Source organism: Hypanus sabinus, chromosome 2 (assembly GCF_030144855.1).
Source record: "Hypanus sabinus isolate sHypSab1 chromosome 2, sHypSab1.hap1, whole genome shotgun sequence".
Classification (NCBI taxonomy): Eukaryota; Metazoa; Chordata; class Chondrichthyes; order Myliobatiformes; family Dasyatidae; genus Hypanus; species Hypanus sabinus.
Genome location: NC_082707.1, coordinates 115,727,154 through 115,740,247, shown reverse-complemented (window position 1 = coordinate 115,740,247; position 13,094 = coordinate 115,727,154). Strand labels below are relative to the sequence as shown.

The 13,094-nt window shown below is 42.9% G+C and overlaps 1 protein-coding gene and 1 long non-coding RNA gene across 5 annotated transcripts in view; one reads left to right on the top strand and one right to left on the bottom strand.

The window, feature by feature from the left end:
• Positions 1–12,794, top strand: part of LOC132382607 (uncharacterized) — a 43,405-nt gene extending 30,611 nt beyond the window's left edge. Inside the window, exons 2-3 of the long non-coding RNA XR_009508417.1 lie at positions 4,594–4,728; positions 12,660–12,794. This is a non-coding gene — a long non-coding RNA (uncharacterized LOC132382607). The remainder of the gene's footprint in view (positions 1–4,593; positions 4,729–12,659) is intronic.
• The window catches only part of eif2ak4 (eukaryotic translation initiation factor 2 alpha kinase 4), a 187,398-nt gene that overhangs the window by 30,760 nt on the left and 143,544 nt on the right, over positions 1–13,094 (bottom strand). For 3 of the 4 annotated variants that reach the window (XM_059952972.1, XM_059952957.1, XM_059952963.1), the window contains 3 exons: positions 12,742–12,854; positions 4,393–4,454; positions 416–513 (listed from right to left, as the gene is read on the bottom strand). In XM_059952972.1, the coding sequence (XP_059808955.1) occupies positions 416–513; positions 4,393–4,454; positions 12,742–12,854 (273 nt within the window). The remainder of the gene's footprint in view (positions 1–415; positions 514–4,392; positions 4,455–12,741; positions 12,855–13,094) is intronic. The other variant, XM_059952962.1, reaches the window with a different exon arrangement.

Below are 13,094 nucleotides of genomic sequence, written 5' to 3'. Positions count from 1 at the left end.
TTGTTCAATGTTCAAATGTATATTGTGCCCTGACTTTCCTACAGTATTTGGTAACATTCACTTATCATGTGCTCTGTTGTATGATGTGAACAATCATAGTCTCTGTGATCACAACTGTTCCTGGCAAATTTTTCTACAGAAGCGGTTTGCTAGGCAATGTCATTGCCAGACAGTTGACTCTAGCCTTTATCAATACTCTACAGAAAGATGGCCTGCCTGGTGTCAGTGGCCGCATAACCAGGACTTGTGATGTGCACCAGCTGCTCATATGACCATCCACCGCCTGCGCCCAACTAACCCTGATCAGGGAGGGAGGGGGAGTGGGGGCTAAGCAGGTGTTACACCTTGGTGGTAAGGAGTCTTTTTATAGGAAGTCTCCTATAACACGACAACAATGAAGGAGAAAACCTCTCACCTTCTCTCTGTACTGTTCTTTGTTGCTGGCAGATAATTTGTCAGGTGGAATGAAAGTAAGATGTGGGGTAATCGAACCTCCATTAGATTCGAAAGATCCTGTGAGAAGACAGCAATAAATAAATTACTAATGTAGTTTTGGCCCATAAGACATAGGAGCAGAATTAGGCCATTTGGCCCATCAAGTCTGCCCCACCATTCAATCATGGCTGATCCCTTGTCCCCTCTTCAGCCCCACTCCCCAGCCTTCTCCCCATAGCCTTTGATGCTGTGTTCAATCAAGAACCTATCAAGCTCTGCCTTAAATACACCCAGTGACCTGGCCTCCACAGCTGCCTGCGGTAATAAATTCCACAAATTCACCACCCAATGGCTAAAGAAATTTCTCTGCATCTGGTTTAAATGGACGCCTCTCTATCCTGTGCCCTTTTCCTAGACTCCTGCACCATGGGAAACAACTTTTCCACATATACTCTGTCTATGCCTTACAACTTTTAAAAGGTTTCAATGGGATCCCACTTCATCCTTCTAAATTCGAGCAACTACAGACCCAGAGCTATCAAACGTTCCTCATATGATAATCCTTTCATTCCTGGAATCACCCTTGTGAACCTCCTCTGAACCCTCTCCAATGCCAACACATTTTTTTTAAGATGAGGAGCCCAAAACTGCTCACAAAGCTCATGGTGAGGCCTCTCCAGTGCCTTATGAAGCTTCAGCATCACATGTTCTAGACCTCTTGAAATGAATGCTAACACTGCATTTACCTTACTCACCACTAACTCTACATGCAAGCTAACCTTTAAGCTGTTCTGCACAAGGTCTCCAAGTCCCTTTGCATCTTGGATTTCTGGATTGCCTCCCTGTTTAGAAAATAGTCTGCACAATATTTCTACTATCAAAGTGCATGACCATGCATTTTCCAACATTGCTTCCTTTGCCACTTTCTTGCCCATTCTCTTAATCTGTACAAGTCCTTCTGCATCCGACCTGTTTCCTCAACACTACCTGCACCTCTGCCAATCTTCATATCATCTGCAAACTTGGCAACAAAGCCATCTATTCCATCATCTAAATCACTGATAAACAGCATAAAAAGCAGTCCCAAGATCAACCCTGTGGCAGCCAACCAGAAAAGAATCCTTTTATTCCCACTCGCTTCCTCCTACCAATAAGCTAATGCTTTAACCATGCCAGTAACTTTCCTGTAATAGCATTAGTTCTTAACTTGGTAAGCAGCCTCATGTGTGGTTCTGAAGGTCCAAATATACAACATCCACTGCATCTCTTTCATCTAACCTACTATAACCTCCTCAAAGAATTCCAATAGGTTCACCAGGCAAGATTTTCCCTTAAGGAAACCATGCTGACTTTGTCCTATCCTGTCCTGTGTCACCAAGTACTCCATCACCTCATCCTTAACAACTGACTCCAACATCTTCCCAACCACAGAGGTCAGGCTAACTGGTCTATAATTTCTTTCACTGCCTTCATTCTTTCTTAAAGAGTGGAGTGACATTTGCAATTTTTCAGTCCTCTGGCACCATGCTAGAGTCTAATGATCTTTGAAAGATCATTTCACAGTCTCTAGCACTACCTCTTTCAGAACCCTAGGGTACAATTCATCTGGTCAGGTAACTTGTGTACCCTTAGGTCTTTCAGCTTTTTGAGCACCTTCTTCCTTGTAATAGTAACTGCACTCACTTCTCTTCCCTCACACCCTTCAACATCTGGCACATAGCTAGTGACTTCCACAGTGAGGACTGATGTAAATACTCATTTAGTTTATCTGTCACCTCCTTGGCCCTCGTTATCATTTCTCCAGCCTCATTTTCTAGTGGTCCTATACTCATTCTCATCTCTCTTACTTTCTTATATACTTGAAAAAGTTTTTACTATGCACTGTGATATTGTTTGCTAGCTTGCATTCATGTTTCATCTTTTCCCTCCTGATGATTCTTTTACTTGCTCCCTGTAGGGTTTTAAAAGCTTCAAAATCCTCTGTCTTCCCAATAATTTTTGTTTTGTTGTATGCCCTCTTTTTTGCTTTTACATTAGCTTTGATCACATATTATGATCACTGTCTCCTAAGGATTCGTTAACTCCCTAATCACCTCCGGTTCATTACATAACACCCAATCCAATACAGCTGATCCCCTGGTAGGCTCAATGATAAACTGCTCTAAAAAGCCATTTCATAGGCATTCAACAAACTCACTCTCGTGAGATCCATTTCCAACCTGGTCTTCCCAATCAACCTGCATGTTGAAGTCTCCCATGACTCCCATAATGTGGTGATTTAGCCCCTGAAGAGTTGACTAGTAATGTTGAAAATAACAATTTGTATATTTCTAGATCCAAGCTAACAAATCTTAGAATTACATGCCAAACAATTTATTCTGGTAAGCATTTTACAACTCAGAACACTCGGCAGCAAATAAAGATCATGTAAAGCAACACACAACAGAGGCTCCCAAACTTGGACCAATACCATTAAGGTTGGGAACCCACCCCCAAGCTAGAGAACCTCATGAAGGTACCTATGGAGGGAATTGAACAGTCACCTTTAAACGTCGAGACTTCATCTGAAAGAGGGCGAGGGAAAGAGCCATATAAAAAGTGGAAGGAAGAAATGGAGGCAAAGCTAGCAAGCAGTAGGTGGATCGAGGTGAAGAAGGGTGACAGGGAGATGAAGGAGGGGAGAGTGGAGATGGTGACAGAAGGTGCGAGGTGATAGGTGGCTGCAAAGGCCCATATTGGAAAGGTATTGGAAAGGAGAGGAAGGTGGAGCAAGTGAGGGAGATGTGGAAGCAGAGGCAAAGAGTAGCATAAAACTGGCTGCAAACACCAAAGGTTCTTTATTGCCCTGAACGGGAAGTCTGAGATAACAACAGAAGGCAGCAAAGGGCAGGTTCATTTAAAAGGTAGCAGATCTCATTCAGCAACATTACTCCTATAGGGTCCAAACTGGAGAAAGGCTGTAGGAAGAAGAGAAATAGGAGCAAGAGTGCAGCTTTCGCTGATTGATCCCAGAATCATTACTGTGACCCATTCACTTCCGGAAATCCATCGATCTCTAATTCAGTGCGTGAGACAACACAGCCTCTGAGATTCCCAAGATTTACAGCCATGAAGAAATTTCTGTTCATCTGCTAAACTGGAATTCAGAAGAATGAAGTGTGACCTCATTGAAATCTATCGAATGGTGAAAGGCCTTGATAGAGTGGATGTGGAGAGGATGTTTCCTATGGGACACGGGGAAAAGGCAGGAGATTGGAACTGAAAGGAAAAATGATCAGCCATGATGAAATGGCACAGCAGATTCGATGGGATAAATGGCCTAATTCGGCTCCTATGTCTTATGGTCTAAATTCTTGCTATTCTTCTATGGAAAGTGTATCAAGAATTTTTTTTTTTAATTTATGGGTGATATTCCAGCTATCACCTCACAAAGCCATTGAAAGGAACAAAATGAACTGAATTTATTGTGAACGATGGAACTGAATAAGAAGAATACTTTCACAAAACCAGAGTGGAAAGTAGATATAGGTATCAGAACAAACACCTCAAGACAGAAAGAAATATTCTACTTGTCCTTTCTCTCTCATAATAAATTCACCAATAAATGTTAAACACATCTATGAACTTGAGTATAATTATTATTGACATGGTATCATAACATAATAATTGCCACTTTTGTACGTTTAATCCCTGCGAAAACAAATACACACCTTTGAACTTGACAGAGCTACAAATTAAAAAGCATTACTATGATAGGTACAGCAGCAGGTTTCAAAGGCAGAAATTTGAAATGTTATGTCCAAAAGAGAAGGAAGACTGACAAAAATAGCACGTGCCATGAATTGAATTTAACGCTGGTCCCAACCATGGCAAGTCACTCAATAACTAACTCCTTCATCATCTTCCCTTCAATGAGGTTTATGACATTATTCACCAAGGCACACATGCACCAGTTACCTGTAACACAGCAGAGTGATCCTATCAGGTCCTGAGAGGAGAAGTTCTCTCGAGGTTCCCTGCTTAGAGTTCAACATGGAAAAAAAAGACTATAAACACAAAGCAATCACACAAAATGAAGATCACAATAGGAGCAACATGGTAGTTGTTTTAAATATAATTTTAATTAAATTATAATTTAAATATCATTTTCTTCATCAGTTTAACAGGGGCACGACTGTGCAAGTGCGTGTAAGTCGGACTGTGAGGCAGCGGGAGTACTTAAAGACGGAGCAGGCGACGGAGTAGGAAGGCTTTGGCGAGCAGAGGCTGAGGACAAGCTTCACTCCAAGTGAGGTAAGGCTGGGTAAGTTCCTTTAAAAGGAGAAAGTTTCAAAAGTTGAGGCAAGTATTGGGTAGGTCATGGTAGCTGAGATCTACGTGGTTTGTTCATCCTGCAGCATGTGGGAAATCAGGGATACTTCCAGTGTCCCTGACAACTATGTGTGCAGGAAGTGGGTCCAGCTGCAGCTTCTGGCAGACCACACTGAGCAGCTGGAGCTGCGATTGGATTCATACTGGAGCATCTGCGATGCTGAGAAAGTCGTGAATAGTACGTTCAGTAAGTTGGCCACACCGCAGGTAAAGGCTACACAGGCAGAAAGGGAAGGGGTGGCCACTAGACAGTGTAGCAGTAGGCAGGTAGTGCAGGAGTCCCCTGAGGTCATCTCCCTCCTAACGGATATACTGTTTTGGATACTGTTGGGGGAGATGTCTCATCAGGGGAAGGCAGCAGCAGCCGAGTTCATTGCACCATGGGTGGCTCTGCGGCACAGGAGGGAAGGAAAAGGAGTGGGAGAGCTATAGTGATAGGGGATTCAATTGTAAGGGGAATAGATAGGCGTTTCTGCGGCCACAAACGAGACTCCAGGATGGTATGTTGCCTCCCTGGTGCAAGGGTCAAGGATGTCTTTGAGCAGCTGCAGGACATTCTGGAATGGGAGGGTGAACAGCCAGTGGTCGTGATGCACATAGGTACCAACGATATAGGTAAAAAAAAGGGATGAGGTCCTACAAGGTGAATTCAGGGAGTTAGGAGATAAACTAAAAAGTAGGACCACAAAGGTAATAATCTCTGGATTACTACCAGTGTCACGTGCTAGTCAGAGTAGAAATAGGAGGATATTTCAGATGAATACGTGGCTTGAAAAATGGTGCAAGGGGGAAGGATTCAAATTTCTGGAGCATTGGAACCAGTTCTGGGGGAGGTGGGACTGGTATAAACAGGACGGTCTGCACCTGGGCTGGACTGGAACCAATGTCCTAGGGGGAGCGTTTGCTACTGCTGCTCAGGAGTATTTAAACTAATGTGGCAGGCGGATGGGAACGAGTGCAGAGAGACAGAGGGGTGTAAAATGAGGGTAGAAACAAAAAGTACAAAGGTGAAAAGTAAAAGTGACAGGCAGGCAAATCCAGGGCAAAAAGCAAAAAGGGCTACTTTTCAACATAATTGTATAAGGGCTAAGAGTGTTGTAAAAACAAACCTGAAGGCTTTGTGTGTCAAAGCGAGGAGCATTTGTAACAAGGTGGATGAATTGAATGTGCAGATAGTTGTTAATGAATATGATATAGTTGGGATCACAGAGACATGGCTCCAGAGTGACCAAGGATGGGAGGGATAGACAGGAAAGAAAAGGAGGTGGGGTAGATTTGCTGGTTAGAGAGGAGATTAACGCAATAGAAAGGAAGGGCATTAGCCTGGAGGATGTGGAATCGATATTTGTAGAGCTGCATAACATTAAGGGGCAGAAAACGCTGGTGGGAGTTGTGTACAGACCACCTAACAGTAGTAGTGAGGTTGGAGATGGCATTAACAGGAAATTAGAAATGCATGCAATAAAGGAACAGTAGTTATAATGGGTGACTTCAATCTATATATAGATTGGGTGAACCAAATTGGTAAGGGTGCTGAGGAAGAGGATTTCTTGGAATGTATGCGGGATGGTTTTCTGAACCAACATGTCAAGGAACCAACTAGAGAGCAGGCCATTCTAGATTGGGTATTGAGCAATGAGGAAAGGTTAGTTAGCAATCTTGTCGTGCGAGGCCCCTTGGGTAAGAGTGACCATAATATGGTGGAATTCTTCATTAAGATGGAGAGTGACATAGTTAATTCAGAAACAAAGGTTCTGAACTTGAAGAAGGGTAACTTCGAAGGTATGAGACGTGAATTAGCTAAGATAGACTGGCAAATGATACTTAAAGGGTTGACGGTGGATATGCAATAGCAAGCATTTAAAGATTGCATGGATGAACTACAACAATTGCTCATCCCAGTTTGGCAAAAGAATAAACCAGGGAAGGTAGTGCACCCGTGACTGACAAGGGAAATTAGGGATAGTATCAAGTCCAAAGAAGAAACATATAAATTAGCAAAAAAAAAAGCGGCACACCTGAGGACTGGGAGAAATTCAGAGACCAGCAGAGGAGGACAAAGGGCTTAAATTAGGAAAGGGAAAAAAGATTCTGAGGGAAAGCTGGCAGGGAACATAAAAACTGACTGTAAAAGCTTTTATAGATATGTGAAAAGAAAAAGATTGGTCAAGACAAATGTAGGTCCCTTACAGTCAGAAACAGGTGAATTGATCATAGGGAACAAGGACATGGCAGACCAATTGAATAACAACTTTGGTTCTGTCTTCACTAAGGAGGACATAAATAATCTTCCGGAAATAGTAAGGGACCGAGGGTCTAGTGAGATGGAGGAACTGAGGGAAATACATGTTAGTAGGGAAGTGGTGTTAGGTAAACTGAAGGGATTAAAGGCAGATAAATCCCCAGGGCCAGATGGTCTGCATCCCAGAGTGCTTAAGGAAGTAGCCCAAGAAATAATGGATGCACTAGTGATAATTTTTCAAAACTCGTTGGATTCTGGATTAGTTCTTGAGGATTGGAGGGTGGCTAATGTAACCCCACTTTTTAAAAAAGGAGGGAGAGAAAAACCAGGGAATTATAGACCAGTTAGTCTGACATCGGTGGTGGGGAAAATGCTAAGAGTCGGTTATCAAAGATGTGATAACAGCACATTTGGAAAGAGGTGAAATCATCGGACAAAGTCAGTATGGATTTGTGAAAGGAAAATCATGTCTGACGAATCTTATAGAATTTTTTGAAGATGTAACTAGTAGAGTGGATAGGGGAGAGCCAGTGGATGTGGTATATTTAGATTTTCAAAAGGCTTTTGACAAGGTCCCACACAGGAGATTAGTGTGCAAACTTAAAGCACACGGTATTGGGGGTATGGTATTGATGTGAATAGAGAATTGGTTGGCAGACAGGAAGCAAAGAATGGGAGTAAACGGGACCTTTTCAGAATGGCAGGCAGTGACTAGTGGGGTACCGCAAGGCTCAGTGCTGGGACCCCAGTTGTTTATAATATATATTAATGATTTAGACGAGGGAATTAAATGCAGCATCTCCAAGTTTGCAGATGACAAGAAGCTGGGTGGCGGTGTTAGCTGTGAGGAGGATGCTAAGAGGATGCAGTGTGACTTGGATAGGTTAGGTGAGTGGGCAAATTCATGGCAGATGCAATTTAACGTGGATAAATGTGAGGTTATCCACCTTGGTTGCAAGAACAGGAAAACAGATTATTATCTGAACGGTGGCTGATTAGGAAAAGGGGAGGTGCAACGAGACTTGGGTGTCATTGTACACCAGTCATTGAAGGTGGGCATGCAGGTACAGCAGGCAGATGGTATGTTGGCATTCATAGAAAAAGGATTTGAGTACAGGAGCAGGGAGGTTCTACTGCAGTTGTACGAGGCCTTGGTGAGACTGCACCTAGAGTATTGTGTGCAGTTTTGGTCCCCTAATCTGAGGAAAGACATTCTTGCCATAGAGGGAGTACAAAGAAGGTTCACCATATTGATTCCTGGGATGGCAGGACTTTCATATGAAGAAAGACTGGATCCACTAGGCTTATACTCACTGGAATTTAGAAGATTGAGAGGGGATCTTATTGAAACGTATAAAATTCTAAAGGGATTGGACAGGCTAGATGCAGGAAGATTGTTTCTGATGTTGGGGAAGTCCAAAACGAGGGGTCACAGTTTAAGGATAAATGACTTTTAGGACTGAGATGAGGAAAAACTTCTTCACACAGAGAGTGGTGAATCTGTGGAATTCTCTACCACAGGAAACAGTTCATTGTCTATATTTAAGAGGAAGTTAGATATGGCCCTTGTGGCTAAAGGGATCAGTGGTTATGGAGAGAAAGCAGGTACAGGGTTCTGAGTTGGATGATCAGCCATGATCATACTGAATGGCAGTGCAGGCTCGAAGGGCCGAATGGCCTGCTCCTGCACCTATTTTCTATGTTTCTATAAATTTCTATCACTGGCCAACTGGACATTTTACATCTGAACTCAATCATTTCTGAATATTCCCAAAAATAGTGATAAATAATTCTTCATCCCTTGAAATATTTCAATTGTACCCAACATGACTGGACCACTTTAGTGGGCAAGTTAATCAAACTGATAGTAATCAGAACAACAGAACTTCCCTCAATAATTAAGAGAGAAACTGCTGGAAAACTCAGCGACCCTGTGGTAAGAGAAGCATTTTCGGGTCTGAGTCTGAGAAAAAGATTGAACCAGTTAGTTTTGGCTACAGAAAGGGTGGAAGTGGGAGGGGGCACTGGATGGAATAGAGAGAGTATCTCAGATATGGTGTGACAAAGCATCTTTGTGCTTTGCATCACTAACAACAGGGCTGTGGGACTTGTCCAGCAGGTCAGACAACACCAAAGGGGAGAGGAAAACTGCGCCAAAATCACTTAAGTCCTGATACAGATAGAAAGAAGACAGTCATAGTTAGACAGCATGAAAACAGACCTTACAGCCCAGCTTGTCCAAGATGGCTGTACAACCCAGTTCCAATCCCCTAAAATTTTAGATTGTAAAACATTAACTTTGTTTCTCTTTCTGAAGATACTGCCTGACCTGCTAAATGTGTCTAGCATTTTCTTTTTTTTTTGGTTTCAGATTTCCAGCATGTTTTTTTTTCCTCCTTTTTTCTCCCCTCAGTAATTTATTGATTTCCAAACTGTGCTGGTCTAGCTGGGTGCTCAATATTAGGCCTCACATTCATAGGAGCAGCTTTGAGAAGTGAGCTACATAGTAAGAGAGTCTGCTTTCTTCTAAAGAATAACCATGACCTCTCCACCAACTCAGCCAGCTGCCAAAACTTGATTTAGAGACATAATTCATTTTAAATTTGAACACAAAGACCTGCTGTAACTTCAGCAAGAGAACGGAAAGCATAGTGATCACCATATTCACTAAAGGTATGACATTCGATTTGGAGCATTTTGTTGCTGCTTATTGTATCCCATGCCATCAGGTTTCTTCAACGGCTTTCCCGCTTCCCTTCAATATTTTTACTTGAATTATCTAATTCTCTCACATTTAACTAAAGTTTCTGTGTCATACAGCATGGAACTCAATTTGTCCATGCTAACTATGGTGACCACAAAGGTACTCCCATTTGCCATGTCCTTCTAACACTCTCCTATCCAATGTCTGTTAGAAATGATTACTATAGCTGCCTCAACAACTTTCTCTGGCAGCTCACTCCATATACTATTCTCTGTGTGAAGAAGGAGCCCTCAGCTAAACCTGTGCCCTTTAGGTTTTTAGTTCCTTTTTGCTGGGAAAAAGACTGTGTGAGTTCACCTTATCTAGAGTCCTCATGATTTTAGAACATAGAACAATACAGCACAGTACAGGCCCTTCAGCCCACAATGTTGTGCTGACCCTCAAACCCTGCCTCCCATATAACCCTCCAACTTAAATTCCTCCATATACCTGTCTAGTAGTCTCTTAAATTTCACTAGTGTATCTGCCTCCACCACTGACTCAGGCAGTGCATTCCACACACCAACCACTCTCTGAGTGAAAAACCTTCCTCTAATATCTCCCTTGAACTTCACACCCCTTCCTTTAAAGCCATGTCCTCTTGTATTGAGCAGTGGTGCTGGCAGTGGGGAAAAGGTGCTGGCTGCCCACTCTACCCATTCCTCTTGTACACCTCTATCATGTCTCCTCTCATCTGCCTCCTCTCCAAAGTGTAAAGCCCTAGCTCCCTTAATCTCTGATCATAATGTATACTCTCTAAACCAGGCAGCATCCTGGTAAATCTTCTCTGTACCCTTTCCAATGCTTCCACATCCTTCCTATAGTGAGGTGACCAGAACTGGACACAGTACTCCAAGTGTGGCCTAACCAGAGTTTTATAGAGCTGCATCATTACCCCGCAACTCTTAAACTCTGTCCCTCAACATAGGAAAGCTAACACTCCATAAGCTTTCTTAACTACCCTATCTACCTGTGAGGCAACTTTCAGGGATCTGTGGACATGTACCCCCAGATCCCTCTGCTCCTCCACACTACCAAGTATCCTGCCATTTACTTTGTACTCTACCTTGGAGTTTGTCCTTCCAAAGTGTACCACCTCACACTTCTCCAGGTTGAACTCCATCTGCCACTTCTCAGCCCACTTCTGCATCCTATCAATGTCTCTCTGCAATCTTCGACAATCCTCAACACTATCCACACCACCACCAACCTTGGTGTCATCTGCAAACTTGCCAACCCACCCTTTTACCCCCACATTTAGGTCGTTAATAAAAATCACGAGAAGTAGAGGTCCCAGATCTGATCCTTGTGGGACACCACTAGTCACAACTCTCCAATCCGAATGTACTCCCTCCACCATGACCCTCTGCTTTCTGCAGGCAAGCCAATTCTGAATCCACCTGGCCAAACTTCCCTGGATCCCATGCCTTCTGACTTTTTGAATAAGCCTACCATGTGGAACCTTGTCAAATGCCTTACTAAAATCCATGTATCACATCCACTGCACTACCCTCATCTATATGCCTGGTCACCTCCTCAAAGAACTCTATCAGGCTTGTTAAACACAATTTGCCCTTCACAAAGCCATGCTGACTGTCCCTGATCAGACCATGATTCTCTAAATGCCCATAGATCCTATCTCTAAGAATCTTTTCCAACAGCTTTCCCACCACAGACATAAGGCTCACTGGTCTATAATTACCCAGACTATCCCTACTACTTTTTTTGAACAAGGGGACTTATCCATCCTAATGTATTTTAACAACTCCAACATCAACCTCACTCATATTGTCCTCACCGTCATCAAGTGCCTTCTCATTGGTGAATACCGAAGAGAAGTATTCATTGAGGACCTCACTCACTTCGACAGCCTCCAAGCACATCTTCCTACCTTTATCTCTAATTGGTCCTATCTTCACTCCTGTCAACCTTTTGTTCTTCACATAATTGAAGAATGCCTTGGGGTTTTCCTTTACCCTACTCACTAAGGCCTTCTCATGCACCCTTCTTGCTCTCCTCAGCCCCTTCTTAAGCTCCTTTCTTGCTAGCCTATATTCCTCAATAGACCCATCTGATCCTTGCTTCCTAAACCTCATGTATGCTGCCTTCTTCCACCTGACTAGATTCTCCACCTCACTTGTCACCCATGGTTCCTTCACCCTACCACTCTTTACCTTCATCACCAGGACAAATTTATCCCTAACATCCTGCAAGAGATCCCTAAACATCGACCATGTGTCCATAGTACATTTCCCTTCTAAAACATCATCCCAATTGACACCCGCAAGTTTTAGCCTTATAGCCTCATAATTTGCCCTTCCCCAATTAATATTTTATACTGCTCTTCAAATTTACCTCCTTAGTCTACTATTTCAAGGAATAGTCCTAGCCTGCTCAACTTGCCCCCAACATTTAGGCTCTCTAGTACTGGAAGCATCATTCTGCACTCTTTCCAGTTTAATGAAGTCTCCCCTACAACAAGGTGACCAAAACTATACAGAATATTCCAAACACAAAAATACAACTGCAGACACTGTGGATCAAAGAATACGTACACGACGCTGGAAGAACTCAGCAGGTCAGGCAGCATCCGTGAGGAAAGAGTAGCCAATGTTTCGGGCCGAGACCCTTCATCAGGAAGTTCTTCCAGCGTTGTGTACGTATTCCAGAATATTCCAAGATGTGTCTCACCAACACATTGCACGACTGCAACATAACTCCCAACTACTGTACTCCAGCAGAAAGTTCACATCAAAGGCCTGTTTCTGCACTTATTCCCAGCTTTCGATTGTGAATCCAATCCTTTGGTCTTTGGTACAATCTAATCAATACCATTAACTCTTTGCTATTTAATCTCTCCCATTTCAGGCAATTACTTGGGCTGACCCTCTGCTCCAGTGAATCCACTCCACCAGTAATGACCAGGACTCACAGACCAAACCGTGCTCACCTGCTGTTCTTGTCATCAGACACTTTGCACCACAGCTTCTCGGAGAAATGATCAACTAATTTTTTTTCCAAAACTCGCTTTTCCGTCTGTTTATCCTTTTCAAATGACCTCACCTGAGAGAAGGATAAGCCGTTAAGAACCACAAGCCACTTATCAATGAAACAGTCTTTAAAATGTCAGGTAACTTGAGATTTTGACATTCCAATCTGCAATGGTGTTGACTAAATAACAGCCGAACCCCAAACTACCCATTGAACAGGATTACTGCTAAATCCCCACGTATACATAAATTCAACATGTTGGTGTACATATAACTTTTTAAGGTACCAGTTTAGAAATGTGAAACTTTTTTT